Source organism: Lepisma saccharinum, chromosome 10, assembly GCF_977018435.1.
Source record: "Lepisma saccharinum chromosome 10, izLepSacc3.1, whole genome shotgun sequence".
Classification (NCBI taxonomy): Eukaryota; Metazoa; Arthropoda; class Insecta; order Zygentoma; family Lepismatidae; genus Lepisma; species Lepisma saccharinum.
Window position 1 is genome coordinate 90,506,435 of NC_139238.1, and position 17,200 is coordinate 90,523,634.

The 17,200-nt window shown below is 38.0% G+C and overlaps 1 protein-coding gene across 2 annotated transcripts in view; it reads left to right on the top strand.

The window, feature by feature from the left end:
- LOC145994022 (cyclic nucleotide-gated channel alpha-3-like) overlaps window positions 1-17,200 on the top strand; it is a 301,195-nt gene that overhangs the window by 259,314 nt on the left and 24,681 nt on the right. The window contains exon 5 of one of the 2 annotated variants that reach the window (XM_083130102.1): window positions 8,188-8,337. In XM_083130102.1, the coding sequence (XP_082986228.1) occupies window positions 8,188-8,337 (150 nt within the window). The remainder of the gene's footprint in view (window positions 1-8,187; window positions 8,338-17,200) is intronic. The other variant, XM_083130103.1, reaches the window with a different exon arrangement.

Genomic DNA, 17,200 nt, shown 5'->3' on the forward strand with positions numbered 1-17,200 from the left:
ACAGGCCGTAGTTACTGTCATCAAAGTCCTGAAGATCTTCAATATTGTAATTTTCAACCCACTCAAGCCCTGCATATGGCAGTTTTTTCATCATGGCATAACCATAGAGGCTGTTTGCATCTACATACAGTATAAAATTTGATGGCCGTGCTGGATCATAATCAGGCAGCATAATATGCTTGTTATTTGCTCTGGCATATCTCTGGGAACATTGCACCATCCCTCCTCTTATACATTGTTCCATAAACAGATACATATCTTGATCGTGGATCAGATCCAATTGCATTTTAGTGTTTAAAAACATTGCAGACCATGCTAGGCCCGGGGCACTGTAAAAATATACTGGGTCCAGTTTATAATTTTGCATGGAAGATTTTCTGAATGCTTGAAGTATATCAGCTAAGAGGGTCACATCAAGTTTCAAATATGCCATGTGGTAATCACCAAATGTCTTGCAATTTAAATTGTTCCACATCAACTGGGCATGGTGATAATCATCATCAGTGATTCCAGATCCTCTGATTTTGCTGTAAAACTCTTCTTGTGGTGGCAGGGAACACTCATCAAATTTAGAAAAATCTGTAACATAGTCATATGGATATACACCCTTCCGCCTAATTAATTTCAGGTCCTGATTTGGAAACAAAGCACGTGTGATTTTGAATTGATCATCAGATAATTGAGAGGCCAGTGTAGCCAGGCTAGCAGATAAAAATCTGTAAGAATCAAGAAATCTTATGTGAATAGGAACACCATCAACTTTAATTATCTTGCTAATAGATATATATTTCTCATCATTTTCAGCTAAAATATTTAAATTCTGCTTGTCAAACCCCTCGTACCTGATCAGATGATGGAAATCATAATTGGATGCTCCATGGCAAAATATGGGGACAAATCTTGGTCTCTTGATCTTAATATTACAGCTATTACACAGGGCCATTAAGAATTTACCATCTGTATGAGAATGGTGTTTCACCTTGATATTTGTATCTGAAAATTCAGAATCACATACCGGGCATTTTTCTGCATTGTTGAAATCTTCAATCTCTTCCTCTGTTAAAGGCAACATGGGCTTTGATTTTAATAAGATGTTAGATGCTATGTCACGGCACTCATTTTCTATTCTAAGTGCAAATTCTTTGATGGCATCTGGTCCCATGTATGAATCTTTTTTAGTAACAACACCATCCTGTACAACCATATAACAAAAACTGGAAGGTTCATGTAGCTGGTATGATGTACTTGAAGATTCTTCAGGATCTGGATTGCAGAATTCAAGAGGTTTGACGTTCGATTCGAAATCACAGACAATATATGCTGGGTGTTCCAACGAGGCTTCATACTTTTTGAATTTGCAATTTTCACTTGGATTGGGCATCACCATATGAACAGGTTTATGGTTGCCACAGTATTTCAGATGCTCAATTAACTTGTTTTTAGCAATTTCTGCATTCACTTCCCGAACCCCATTTATTATTTTTTTACCATCAAATTCAGTTAAACATCTTCTGCACGACTTGAATATTGTATTGGATTTGCCTTGTTGTTTTCTCACTAAAGCTTCAAGACTGTGTATCAGAGTGTAATGATATGTATTATTCCCTTCAATTAAGAGCAGATCAATCGGAACAGCAGAATCATCATCAAGTGTACTGATTCTGAGAGGTGCTATCAAGCAATTGCCAGTGGAACAAATAAATACATTAATAGATAATTGTTTGCCATTGATGTGCCTGGCCTTTTTTTCAAATTTATCAATATTCTGAACAGACATTGGATATTCCAAACCCTCCATTGCATCGTCAAAAAGATGTTCATGTTGTTTGTAATAAGTTATTCTCTCAGGATGCCTTGAAACTGGATACAAAGCAGCTAAAATACACCACAAAAAGCATTTCTGGTCGGTATTTTCAATATTGACCACGGCTCTTTTGTTTTTGATATTGGCAGGTAATGGCAGATATGTAGAACCTTTTAATGGGCTGAATTCAGAAATATTAACATATAACTTGTGCGGAGAGCCACATAGGCTCCATCCTGACTCTTTTGCCGCAAATTCAGAGTGTTTCATATTCAATTGATCCATCAATCTGCTTATTATTTTGTCCGAATTTGTATTTGAATAAACCGGTACAGTTTCTGTTATGTGGGGCTGTGTAAATTTTGTGCCATTTGGTTTCTTATATTGAGTATACAATTTGAGGGACAGCTTATAAGAGCCATTTTGTGCATTTAGAATTGCCTGTATATCAGGTTTTTTACTGTTCAAAAAATTCTCAATGCCACATCTTGGCTCTGATACAAACCGATAATCCCTAAGTTGGGCATTAAAACTGCTATGGATAGGTGCATGGCGTGGCTGCTTTGCAGGTGAAGCATTAACAGGTGTTTCATGCTTCCTTTTCAGACCAGATGTGGATGGTTGTGAGGGCAATGCTGATGACTGTACATAAGAATTACACTTATGCCATTTGTAATATGCCTTGCTTAATATTTTATGGCATCTTGGACACATTTTTGTGGCTTTTCTGCATTTCTTAGAGTTACAAATACGGCAATGCCTAGCCCAATGAGAACTAGATATATTTTTATTACACCGATTGCAATATTTTTGTTTTGGCATTTTTTCTTGTTGTTTATTATATAAGATTTTCTGGGCTTCAATTCAAAACTTTATACTTAATAAAAAATATCAGTTGGGTTCAGCAGTTAGTGGCTGAGCTGGTGCTTTTATACCCAAACAACAGCAGTAACTAGGTTTTGGTGATAGTTTTGCTGATGTACAACACACTTCACCAGGTTTAAAACCTCATCTCTATATCAACTAAATACAATTCAAAATTGGATTTTGAACTGTGCAATAAATATTCTGTAAGTCTCACTTGTGTTTATATTAACAGAACAATACAAAACCAGAATTGTATTCAGGATTGTATGTGTTCATACAAAAAAGCCATATTTTTGACAAGTTTATAAACAACAATCACACAGATATAGCTTTTACACACATGGCCGAATCTGTCTGAGCAGAGGAGGGAGGGGGGGGGGGTTCAGATTTGGGGGCTATCAACTAGCAGTAATTATTCTCAAAATCTCACTTGTGGACATATTATTTTGCCACATGTATTTCAATCTTAAATATTTTATCAGGACTCGAACCCCGAGCCTTTTGTTTACAAGGCAACAATATTATCATTTTGCCATCAGGGGAGGCTTCATATTTTATGAGGACTTAAACCCGAACCTCCACACCTGAAAAATTAGGGTATAAACCCCTCTTGCCATTGTCTTAAGTATGGGTAAATCTATCTGTTGAGCCCTCGCCTTTTCTACACTAGAAATTCAGAATTTCTTAAAAATCAGAGCATATCACACCTGAAGAATTGGGGTACAGGCCCCATCTTGGCATTGTTTTAAGTGTAAGCAAATCTGATTGTTCAATCAAATAGCCTCGCCTTTTCTACACTTGTAAGTTGGGTTTATCCTATATACTTTTATACTACTATTGTGGGAATCAGTTTCTTACTTTCAAACGCAGTATAATCCTGTACTGTAAGAAAAACAGAACAAATGTGTTTTCTAGGTGTTTTTTGTAATTTGTTTTATGTTAGTACTTTCATTTCTAATATTTCTTGTTTGCGAGTACGGGCAATTCTTGCTATATTGCACATGGCATGTTGTACAGGGTCAACGAAATTAGAATAATAGGGTCTGTTTATACAGCGTATATTGATACACTTATAAGTTGAATTGTATCTTCTGCAAATATGATGTATAAAGAAACAAACTGTCAGGTACTAATTGAGGCGAGTGTACTATTCAAGAGCTTTTTTCAGTTCAGTAAAGTACTCTAATCTGTGGTACTACATGACCAATCCAATTTCCAGAAAGCTCTAGAATGGAAAAACATGACGAATTTCGTTCAATGTTGACATTTGAGCATAATTCAGATTTCGATTATTAAAAAAATCTATTCTTGAAGACTTTTGTCAAAAGTAGTAGTGAGAGTTCTCATATTTTGCTCTTGAAGTGAGACGTACGAGTATACAGTAAGCCTTATGCACATTGACTTGTATTTTTTTAATTCTAATTTTTAATTATGCAAAGTTCTTTTGAAACATTTTTAACCAAGTGACTCTATCTCAACACTAGATCAATTTATGAAAGTATAATAATTTTTAAATTAATAAATTAAAAATATTAATATTCAGTTATTACTAGACCTCGGATTTTAGGTTTTTAACCTATTTTTTTCCTTTACAGGTAAATAAGAAATAACAAGTGATATCAGCGTTTCATTAAAAAACGAAACAACTGACGAATTTTTATAGTGCCTAAAATAACCTATTTTGCTTGTTAGAACCTATTTTAGGTTTATGTGCCTAAATTTAACCTATATTTAGGTTTTTATATTTTTTTTAGGTTTTTATATATTTTTTAGGTTTTACAAGATTTTTATATCTCACAGAGATATTTACTAGGTTTGGTGGCGAAATAATTCCATGACTGGCGTGTTTGAAACATGTTTCCTGGCGATTTCCCTCCCTCCAAGTATATCACGTTTATCAAAGCTCTAAACAAAACAAAATGTCTGACGCACTGTTACCTACCCCCTACTTTTTACCACCGCAATATAGACTTTTAAAGCTAAGCCTTGCCTACTAAGATAAAGTAAACTTCTTGTACCCCCCCCCCTCATTCTCAGTTTTGGCACCCAATTGTCTCCCAAGTGCAAACTTCTGATCTGTGCAGCCTTACTCACTCTCGTGTCAGCCTAATTTAAGGTTTTTAGAACCTATTTTAGGATTTTTAGAACCTTTTTTTTAGGATTTTAGAGCCTATTTTAGGAACCTAAAAGCACATTTTTTAGAACCTAAAAATCCGAGGTCTTAGTTATTACATGAGATAAAATATTATTTATAGTAGGTTGCGAGAACCATGAGTTGAATCCACATTATGCACATGTAGGCTAATAGGGACTGGACCTACAGTTTTAAATGGGATCCGAAGCAGTAATATTTTATGCATATTATTATAAGTAGTAATAAATGTTGCATAAATCATCTTTGCTACTGTCATTCAGTCGTATGATCCCAATCTAATCCTTCCTTCCAATAAGTTCGGCAAAAATAAGGAAGCATCCATTAGACAACAAGCATATTTCCATAATTTATTTTTAGTCCTTAGTAAGCCTTTCGAGGGAGGGAAGGGCCCGGACCTCTTGGACTCGCCTTAAATACGTCCTTGGAAGAACAATAAAATATTGCCTGCTCAAAATGGTTTATTTTGAAGTATTATTTAGTTTTTATCTACAATTTTTAGTTGTGCTCGAGTCATGGTTGTCACACCGATTGCGTATTGGTAACGTCGTCGCCTTGTAATCAAGGGGTCCTGGGTTCCCGCCCCCCGAAAGGCTTACTAAGTACTAAAATTAAATAATGAAAATATACTTGTTGTCTAATCGATGGTTCTTTATTTCCGCCGAACTTATTGGAAGGAAGGATTAACTTTGGATCTATACGACTGAATGACAGTAGCAAAGATGATTTACACAAGATTTATTACTACTTATAATAATATGCATAAAATATTACCAGGAACTTTACTTTTCGTCAACTGGATCTAACATCATCTTTCTTATATTCAATTCTTCATTTCTGACACTATTTTTTTCCCCCAGGACACTTGTTTTTATGCACATTTTGGCGATCTTAACTACACGCAAGCTATTACACCTATACATGTAAAAATATATTAATTAACTTGAATATTATGAAAAACTCAATATGCTGACCAAGGCAGAAATTTATTTTATTATAATACATAAACTAAACGTAACGTTTCAACCTTCTAGCAAGGTCTTCTTCAGACTCTGTATCAAGTACAAATGTAACAAGGTACAAAACAGGACGATATATACACAAACATTACTCCCATCCAGACTATTAGAAAGTTGTTCTGGAACATTCTAGCAGGTGGCTTTCCCTTGTCAACTGTACTTTCACCTGAATGGCTAAACATTTTCTTTCATCTTAAATGTGGTTGGACTCTTTATCTCACGCTCTTCTTCCTTCATCTCTCCTCTTTCTCTCTTGTCCTTTCCACTCTTTCTAACACCTTCTTCCATTCTTTGTATATCTTCAGTCCCCATTCCAGTTCATTGTGTCTTCTTCACCTTTCTTCTCTATTTCCTTGGACTCCTTCCATTTTCTCACTAGTATTCTCTTCTCCCTTCCTATCTGCTTAGCCTCATCCCACTCTGTCATATCCTGTTTCTCTCGTGTGTTTAAATATCGCATTTCTCTCTCTCTTAAGTCGTATGAGGTCCACAACTTATTCAAGAAAGAAATCAGAGCAGTTAAGAACAGTGAACAAGTAGTCGACCTCATAAAAGGACTTAAGTTGAATGATATGAAGACGACAATGTTTAGCTTAGACGTGAAAAGTATGTTCCCGAGCATCATGAGGGGACACGTTTTGGACATTGTTAAAAAGAGAATGGGACAAGAAATTATAGAAGAATGGGATAGTGAAAGGGTAGTGAAGGCGCTGAAAACCATTTGGAATAACGTTTACAGTAAAATGTGGGATAAAATAATGTTAATGAGTGAGGGACTGAATGTAGGTTCTAGCCTAAGTCCAGCATTGGCTGAATTGGTTATGAATGAATGGGAAATAAAGTGGTAGAAAAAGGAGGTGACAAAATGATTCTGTTTTACAGATATGTGGACGATTGTTTTGCCATATAGAAGGGAACGAAGAGGCAGCACGACATATTTGACAAAGAAATACAAGATGAAGAAAGAGGGATATTATTGGAACTCGAAATAGAAGAAGACGACAAGTTAAGCTACCTAGATATATTGATGAAAAGGAAGAGAGGACAAGGAATTGAAACAGCTTGGCATCAGAAAAAGTGTGCAGCGGGAGTATTCTGTATTGAGGTGACAAAAATAAATTTTATAAGGAATATTGAGGACAGAATCAAGAAAATATGCACGAAAGAATGTGAAAAAGAAGGCAAAATAAATAGCCTATGGAAACAGCTAGAAAAGAATGGCTACGAAAAAGAGGATAGACTGGACATAAGCAGAAGAAGGAAGAAAAGTGGCAGGGGAGAATTGGAAGAGAAACAAAAAGAGGAAGAGAGAGAAAAAGATAGGAGGTTTGGAATAAGGAGTATGGGGAAGACCACAGAAAAGATATGCAAAGTGCTTAGGAAAGCGGGCATTAAAACTTACAGGAAGGGAGGGGGAAGCATCTTAAGAATAGCGAAGAATGCAAACAAGAAAAATGAAAACAGAGAAGAGAAAGAAGAAGGGATTTTCTACGAAGTGAAATGTAAAGAACGTCAGAGTGTGTACATAGGAGAAACGAAAAAGAGGCTGAAAGACAGGTTGAAACAACATAGGGATGATGAACGACTTAAGAGAGAGAGAAATGCTATATTTAAACACACGAGAGAAACACGACATGACATAGAGTGGGATGAGGCTAAGCAGATAAGAAGGGAGAAGAGAATGCTAGTGAGAAAATGGAAGGAGGCGAAGGAAATAGAGAAGAAAGGTGAAGAAGACACAATGAACTGGAATGGGGGACTGAAGATATACAAATAATGGAAGAAGGTTTTAGAAAGAGTGGAAAGGACAAGAGAGAAAGAGGAGAGAAGAAGGAAGAAGAATGAAGGAAGAAGGGAAGAAGAGCGTGAGATAAAGAGTCCAACCACATTATAGATGAAAGAAAATGTTTAGCCATTCAGGTGAAAGTACAGTTGACAAGGGATAGCCACCTGCTAGAATGTTCCAGATCAACTTTCTAATAGTCTGGAGGGGAGTAATCTGTGTGTATATATCGTCCTGTTTTGTACCTTGTTACATTTGTACTTGAGGCAGAGTCTGAAGAAGACCTTGCTAGGAGGTTGAAACGTTACGTTTAGTTTATGTTTTATAATAAAATAAATTTCTGCCTTGGTCAGTATATTGAGTTTTTCATATCATGGAAACAAGGCTTAATGGTGTTATAATTGCATATTATGATAAAAAATCTCAATTAATTTAATATAAATTAATTTAATTATTATTTAAATAAAACAATTATTATTATTATACACTTGTTTCGGACCCCCCGAAATATGTTTCTGGGTACGTGCCTGCAGAGTATGATGGTGTTTCCTTTGCCTTGCAGGGGAGGTGGGGAAGGAGATGTACATCGTGAACAGGGGCCGGCTGCAGGTGGTGGCTGACAACGGGAAGACCGTTCTCGCGACGCTCAAGGCGGGCTCCTACTTCGGTGAGATCAGCATCCTGAATATGGGCACCGCAGGTAGGAACCTTGGTAAATACTCACGGCAGCTGCTTGGGCGGAAAACAGTTGCACTTGGTTTTGTCTTTAGTTTCGCACTTCTTTGCAGGAGGCGCATGCGCGGTGAGTACCTCGTCACCCCTCTCCCAACAGCAAGCAGAGCACCCCACCCCAGTGTTACCACATGAAGGGAAATTTCCCTTTTGGACCTAATTTTAAGCGAAAAGCAAAATTGTGTGGGAAAATACCACAATTTCAGGGTTTCGGGTTATATTAGGTTCTTGTTTAATATCCATAATTATTTCCTGTTAACTCTAATTTCCACTCATTTGAGTAAAAACCTAATGTCTATCTATTTTATTTATTTTACGTCATCTTTCTACATCTTCGGTTAATAGCGACGACGAGGATAAATGGTGAACGTATGGAACACACACAACTGTACATTCATATCTGACCAGGATTCGAACCTGTGACATCTGTCCCGTTAGGGAAAAGACTGGCTATAAGCATGTAAGTAATTTATTTGTTTAACACTTTTCATATATACGAACATGGTACAACGAATTCCTATTAGTACTACTACTAATAATAATAACTCATTCTCTAGCCTTCTTAAACCCGAAGGTTTATGGCTGCAGCAACACAGGCCTTCCATCTGTCCCTATCCTGAGCAAGATCAATCCAATCTCTTCCATACTTACTCAACGTTTCCCTCCATCTTCGTCTTGGACTTCCTACAGGTCTCTTACCATCAGGTTTCCCAACAAGAATCCTGTAAACTCTTCATTCCTCTCACATTTGTACCACATGGCCTGCCCACCTAAGTCTTCTTTATTATTATTATTACTCATATTATTATTATTTCTCGTATTGTTATTATGATTTCTGTGGACGAAGGAGAAAAATTGTCAAACGAGAAATTTTGGCCCCATTAAATGGAAATTGTACCCTCATATTGTGGCAACACTGCCCCACCCTCACGACATGCCTGAGCACCTTTCACGCAGTGAGTTGTAACCTAGAGCTTTCTGCGTTTTTAAACAAGGCTGAAACTTGTTCAGATGGAACCGAAAACGAGACAAACCTGTGTAAAAACGAGACGAGATCGATCCGGTAGCGAACATAAGGCACAGTTGGGGAAAAAACAAGAATATTTATTTTCCAATTCAGGCTTCAGTGCGGGAATAGCTGTTCCGTGATGTTTGTCCCTTCATCTATTTCATCTAATCATCATTCATCCTCATTGTCGCGAAGAGGTAGAAAGTATTCATGTCGACGGCAAGAAATAAGGTTAAAATGATGGCTCTGAACTTTTTCAGCGTATCCACAAGAATGTAAATGCACTCTTTAAGAAGTTTTTGAGCTAGAAATACTGTAAGAGATATTACTCATCGTTTTATAGTTCTCGCGGCGGCCGAGTGTGTTGATTGATCGACCGAAGATCTGGACACTTGGTGTTTCATGTTCGAGTCTCGGGCCGTTGCTTTGCGAATCACCCTTCATTAATTTAATCCGATCATCATTCATCCTCATTGGACCACTTTCGCTCGCTCGCACTTGTTCGAGTCTCCCACCCTCGAGCGAAGAAACTCTCAATTCCGTACGCTATCTAGCGTCGTCCTTGCGAACTATTTGGCGCTCGAACGAAATCCTCTCCCTGCAGCCCTCTAATTCGCATCTTGTCTCGGATGGGTCCATTGAAAATGGAAAATAAATATAATTTCTCAGTTAAATTTGTAAATAAACAAAAGCTTTGAAAACAATTCAATTCTGCTTTACTTCGTAACATTATCTGAGACAAAAAATAAGGACGAGATGCCGTCCTTCATACAATACTTCTGACAGGGAATATCGCCTGTGTTTTGATACCTGTTGTATTGGCTGACAATCCCGTCCACGTTGATCCGCCATCTCGGTGGTCAGCATCTGTCCAGCGGCGAAAGCAGTTTCCCAGTCTCTGGATCGAGTCGAGCACGAGGGACGTCATCGGGGCAACCCTTCTGCGAGGGGCATCGGGGGTGGAAGCCCGCAAGCAACTTCCGGTAGCTCTTCCTCCACGCCACCCCCTCCCTCCTGGGGTGCAGGAAGAGGAAAACGCTCACCACGACGAATACCACCTGCAAAATAAATGCGATCGGGTTAGTCGCTATCCGTCAGGGTTGGCAAAATGTGCGTTTTTTTAAAAAATAAGAAACAAAACGAGCAGTTTTTTAAAACAGGTTTTATATGTTTTAAACAGTGTTTTAATCAAGAACCGAAAAGAAAACGTGTTTTAAACAAATACATTTAAAACATAAGGTCAAGAAGACTTATTTTCTAAAAATAATGAATCTGTTAATCATCGAAGGAAGGACTGTGTTTCTAGTTATAAAGTAAACACTTGACTAACTTCTTAAAATACCTATTTACGTTACTCTTAAATCTCGCATCTAAGCTTTTCGAGAAGGTTCAACTAATCCATACGATCCACGTGCTAGCTAGTCTGTTTTCCGAAATACATTTTATCGTGAAACAAACAAAATATTGACATTAACAACAACAAAACTGTTTCATCCATATAGGATTCAATTTTCCTTTTGCCGCCCAAGGCCTTTTTCACATGTAAGCCTCTCTGTCCCGAGCCGAGTTTTAGCAAAATGCAGAGTTTCAATTAAATGAGTGTAGATCGGAGGCTAATTGCCCTAGAGAGATGAATGAACCAGAGATTCAGACTATATGAATTTTTTTGCAAATTCGGCGTATATGTGGCGGGGGGCGGGATGGGGCTAATTCTCAAAATTCCAAAATTTCGGGGAAAAATTTTTGTTCCCCCACCCTCCCCTCAAGCAAAAAGTACATGACAGTGTCGACATGCACATGGAAATGATCGCAACATGTAAGGAACACAAAAATATTTGCATCATTATCATATGACTAATGTAACTTGAGTTATACCCCCAAAAGGAATTGTCGGCACGCCACTGATTCAAGCTTCAAAATGCAGCGGTACCTTGAAATGACTTTAGCTCAGAGACTATTTGCCCTGGAGATATGAACAATATACCGTTGTACGCAGAATGAATCACAGATTCAGACGGTATATAATTTATGCACATTCGGCGCACATATGGAGGGGGAAACGGGGGTAATCCCCTGAATTTTTTTTATAAAATGGGGTTTCTCCCCCCCCCGCCCCCCGAAAAAAAGGATATGAAAAGTTCAAAATGCACATAGAAATTATCGCTGACATGTAAGGAACACAAAAATATTTGCATTATTATCATATGACCAATGTAACTTGAGTTGTACATCCCAAAAGGAATGGTCGGCACGCCACTGATTCAAGCTTCAAAATGCAGAGTTACATTGAAATGACTATAGCTCAGAAACTAAATGCCCTAGAGATATGAAAGATATACCGTTGTACGCAGAATGAATCACAGATTCAGACGATATATAATTTATGCACATTCGGCGTACATATGGAGGGGGAAAGGGGGGAAATCCCCTCAAAAATATTTTTCTTTAAAAAAAATGGTGTTTCCCCCGCCCCCCAGAAAAAAATGTCAAAATGCAAAATTTATGCAAATTTGGCGTATATATGGAGGGGAAGGGAGAAAACCTCCAAAAATTATTTTAAAAAATTGTTACTTCACCCAAAAAAATGTCCTTGCACTTGGGCACAAAACGACACATACGCACAACATTCACGGACGAAAAGTTACAACGTAGTGAAAAATGAGCGCCAATTCTTGCAGCTGCTTGAAATTCTATTTTTAGATAATGCTGGGTAACCCCTGTTGCCACTTGTGGACACTTGTGCTAAAAAAACCAAAGGTTTCCTTCAGCGCGCTTCGAAATTCCATTCTCACAACGCAGATTCAACAACCAGCCTTCCCCCTCCCCACCCCCTGCTTGCGCCCTCACGGAAAACTTTCATTTTGACATCGGATACTGATAAACAAGCTTCCTTCGAATGCACTTAGCAGGAGGGAGTGAAAAAGCATTGCTTTAGAACAACAAAGCCGGTCTTCCTTTGTCGGCAAAAAATTGACGTTGAAAAGAGCCGCAAAAGAGAAGTACCTTTTCCCGCCTTTTCCCCTCCATTTTCATGAAGACAAAAAAAATGCAAAAAAACATTTCTGTTAAATACATGTGTTAGGAACAATATAAAAAAATAAATTCGAAATTCTAGCCTAAAAAAGAAAAGTTATAACGTAAAAACTACGACCTTGACACAGCGTCCCGATCGAGACGCTTGGGACAGTGAGGGTTACATTTGGGTATCTCGTTGGAGACGCTTGGGCGACAAAGGTTAAAAATGCTTCAAACACTTGAAACAAAAAACATAGCCAGGTGTTTTAATCGTAGCCTACGGATATTCATCACGATATGTTTCTTTGTTAATTGTTATTGTTAATAATATACATTTTCAACCACTGAACAGATTTCTGTGCACAGTAAACAAAATTGCACGGAATCAATGCAAAGACGAAGTTACAAAACACGCAAATAACAACAGACTATCAAACATCAATTATCAAAATGTGTTTTAAACAAGTCTAAAAAAAAAATTTACAACACTGTGTTTTAAACGTTTTAAACATTTGTAAGAAAAAAACAAAGCCGTGTGTTTCAAACGATTAAGACAAGTTGTTTTAAACACTTTGTTTTTTAACATGTCCACCCTACTTTCCGTCCCTGTTCACCGTTCCGCGCAGGAACAATCATCGGGCAAATCACCCTTGTCCGAATCACCACGGGTATCGAACCCAGGACTCCTTTATTACAAGGCGAAGGCGTTACCATTACACCATCGTGGTGAATGTTCGTGCTGCGAGAATATTGATAAAAATCAGTGTTCGAAATGGAAATTCCTAGCTGGAGATGATTTGTCGACATTGGGGATACTGATTTATTGAATTACATATTTTGGGAGTGTCAGCACCCGTCACTTACATACACAGTCCAGCTCCTTGCCCTAACTAAAATATAACTAATATAACGCAACTGTAATGCCGGAGGAATAAAATATTCTTACTTGGGTTAAAATACACATACAGCCCTACAGAGGATTATACTGGCCGTAGGTCCAGACGCCAGAGCCTCGTTAGTCTGTAAAATGGAGTCTAGGGTGCACTATGTGGAAGTGAGTTTGACAATTGAGTGTGCTACCCTTACACCCCGACTTTGGGGACACATGGGGGGTGCTTGTATGGATGAACATGGAGATAATGCAGTAGGAGTTGTAATGCAAATTATCTAAGCTGGGGGGTGCTTTGTGAAAATTTTCTTAACTTCCCCAGGCCGAATCCCGATACCTCGCAATTCACTTTTTAGAAGAAGTCATTGTCAGTGTTTAGACTAATAGAATAGCTCAACTCACCAAGAATATTCTGATCGTGTAGACGAATGGTTCCCAAGAACAGATTACTTTCGTGCGAGAGAGCATCGTCCAAGCATCTGTCGCTTATCAGCAGTGGCCGAAATCTACGGAGCATTGTTTGTCCCTCTCTTGACTCGGTTGTTGTTCGGTTCAGGCTGTGGACTTCGACCGGAGACTCATCGTTGTTTTCTGGATTGCGGCAGAACCAGCAAGGCTCGGGAATTCTTTCGTTGCCGGTGGAAGCGCCCAGCTATAAAATCTCGAGAGCCTTCTGAAGTATTTATTCAGGTTGATCATCTTTATTTATTTTGTGATACACGGCACTCTTTATATGCTTGTTCTATGTCGTCTTGATTCTACCAGGCGCGGATCCACGGGGAGGGCGACAGGGGCGATCGCCCCTCGCAACTGCCAGGGTTGGGGATATTATTGTCTTGTCTTGTTTTATCTTTTATTACCCAGTTTAACAGGCTCGAGAAAATGTTTAAAGCTTGATGTAAGCACAAGACAGGCTAAGCAGAACTGGAACTATAGTTTAAATTTAGATCCGCAAAATGCCTCACAAGGGGATCGAACTCGGAACCCTTGATAATAGGTTTTGTTTTCTTTGTTAATTCACTTTACTTCTCATATCTGATCGTTAATGTATCCTTGTTTCTTTAGGATAATCGTGACGTTGATGACCAGATGAAATTGATGAAAATACCTAGCCTGGGAGTCGAACATGGAAACTTCGGTGGCCAAATCGTGAGTCGACAGCGGAGACGGCAAGCTCCGAAATGTGACCGCACTGTGGCCTGAAATGTGGGGGGAAAAAACTATTTGAAACAAGTGGCAAACTTTACTGACCGTTTCAGCTGCATATTTATTTATATTTCAAATTTTGACCTCAGGTTTTCAGAAAGTTTTTTGTAGATTTTTTGCCCCTGCACAAGGCTCTCTTCTTTCATAAAATTGCAGCCTGCGAGATTCGTGAGCCCCCTCTCCTCCCACCCAAAAAAAGAAAACAACTTTAAGTCAAGTTATGTAAGACTGTTAGTTAAAATTTGAAAATATTTTTAGATTTCAAATATCTCATTTTCTTATTTTGTGGCTCCTTTTGAGCAATTTTTCCCTCACTGGAGGATCCTTTGCAGATGGAAGGATGGAGTTGAGCCCCCCCCCCCTTGACCCCATCCATCCTTCAGCAAATATGTATTTACATAATCTTATCCTTTCCCCTCTGCTGTATTTTAGTGCATAGATATTTGTATTTTTATTTTCTCATCTCCATAATACTCATTCTTTATAGTTTACACACAACCTCCTTGCAGGAGTGACTAGGACAGCATGCTATGATGCCAAGGGTCCCGGGTTCGAATCCTGGCCTGGGTATGGGTGTTTGTGAATATCCATTCATCAATTTCATCATATCACCATTCATCCCCATCTTCGCAATTAGCCAACAGTGGCACAAAGCGAAGTAAAATAAACCTAATCAAATGAAGTAAGGGAAATGCAACTACTTACTTTCTGACTCACTTTTTTTCAAGGAATGAAGTACTTGCAGTTACTTTTCTTTATGCTCTCGTCAGTTTCCTGCCACATTGAACCAAATACTTGGCTGAATCATCTCACCTGAAACAAAATGCAAAGCACTGAAAGAGAAAGCCCTCCCTGTTTCCCAGAACTTCACTTCACAAGCTCCGCCTCCCCTGTTCCCTTCTTCGAACATATCTTCGCCTGCATCTTACTGAAAATTCACGAAAATGATTTGAAATCAGAAGTTGACGAAGAATTACTAGAAGAGTGTGGAAGAAGAATTACTTCAAATTTGTCTATCCTACAAGATAATTGTTTCTGAACGGAAATAGTTTAACGATAATATTCCTACGAGTTTGAGAAGTTTACTTGAATTTGATCCTCTTCATTAAAAAGTGTAGAATAGGAAACTCAAAAGCATCCAGTTTTCTATAAATCGTGATCAATAATTTATTTTTGGCAGCTGACTTGTAAAAATCAAGATAGTTATTTTCTGGCACTGAGCTTTGAATTCATTTGTGAAATTGCTGTTAGCCAAATTTCTTGCCTAATAAGCAGGGGAGTTGTTAATACCTTTATTTTTACGAAATTTGCAAGAAAATATTATACTTTTTTCCTGAAATGTTTTGTGGTGCCAAGCCCTCATGCTAAAACAACCATCCACAACAATCATCTTTGACATGTCACTGCTTCTCAGCTCAACAGTAACAAACACAATTATGAGTTGCTAAATGATATAAAGTCTTAATTTTCATGTATGTATATACATTTGTTGTGAGCATAGAAAATTATATATAATTTAATGTTCATATACTTTTAAAAAATTCCTTTCTAAAATTTGATTCTTTGTATTACATCAAATTCTGTTTGGTTACATTGACTTGAATTTATTATGTGATGTTACATTAGGAAACATTATTTTGGTCAGATGATACATAATGGTGATCTTGTCGGTAGGGCATCTGACTGTTACACAGGAGACCAGGTTCGATTCTGTGGGTGGGTGATCTAAGGTCAGAATTTTTCTGGCCTTGTCCCCACAAGCAGCACTTGGGCTCACCCAACCTCAAATTAATGGGTACCTGGCAAACCCTGGGGGGGGGTAAAGGTGGCTGGAGCATGGTGCTGATCATCACCTCCAAAATGGCCAAGATCGAGAATGTGTGGGGCTCTACCTGCACATCCCCTAAATGTGCCTTCATGGCATGTGCTATATGCATGGGGAACTTTACCTTTTTTCCCCATGAAATTTGTATGAACCTGAAATTCTTCTCGTCATTCAGTTATGCTACATTACATGAAATTTAGATTCTGAATCTCCTGCAATCATTTCCCACACATTCGCCACCTTATAATTATATTTCTACTTCCCACATAATGTTCAAATATCTTTCACAGAGCTCTGGCTTAGCAGTAATTACAACATTTCCGTACCAATTATTTAGCCCTTACTTCACCTTTCTTATTTATTGTGTGTACTATGTAACATTTTTCAAAATATGGTTGTGACTTTCACTAATGATCAGCAAAAAGCATGTGCTTAAGTGTGAATACATGTATTGCCACCCATGAAAAAGCAGATGTTTTATTTCTTTCTGATGCACTTACTTTAAGTCAATGTAAATAACATGTAAGCTGTGCAGAATGTATATGTATTTGTGTCATTTTCATTTATGTAATTCTTGTAAGTATTTGCTGCTTGTGTATTAAAACTCTTTGTGTTGATCTATGGTTCAGTAGCACAAAAATTATTTCGAGTGTCACATGCCATCTGAAATGAACCTGAGATGTGCTTGTAAACCTGAGAACAATGCAAAGATGGTTTTTTCATTTATATGTGATAAAGTGTGTTTCTGATGCGATGTGCCTGAGTTGTCATCCAGTGCTTAACAATGAAAGGACAATTGACACTGGAACAGTCATGTTTTGTTGTTGTTTCAATGATTTTGTCCCAAGAATTGTTAGTTATTTAAGTATTTTATATTCCTTTCAAGCATAGATTTTAGT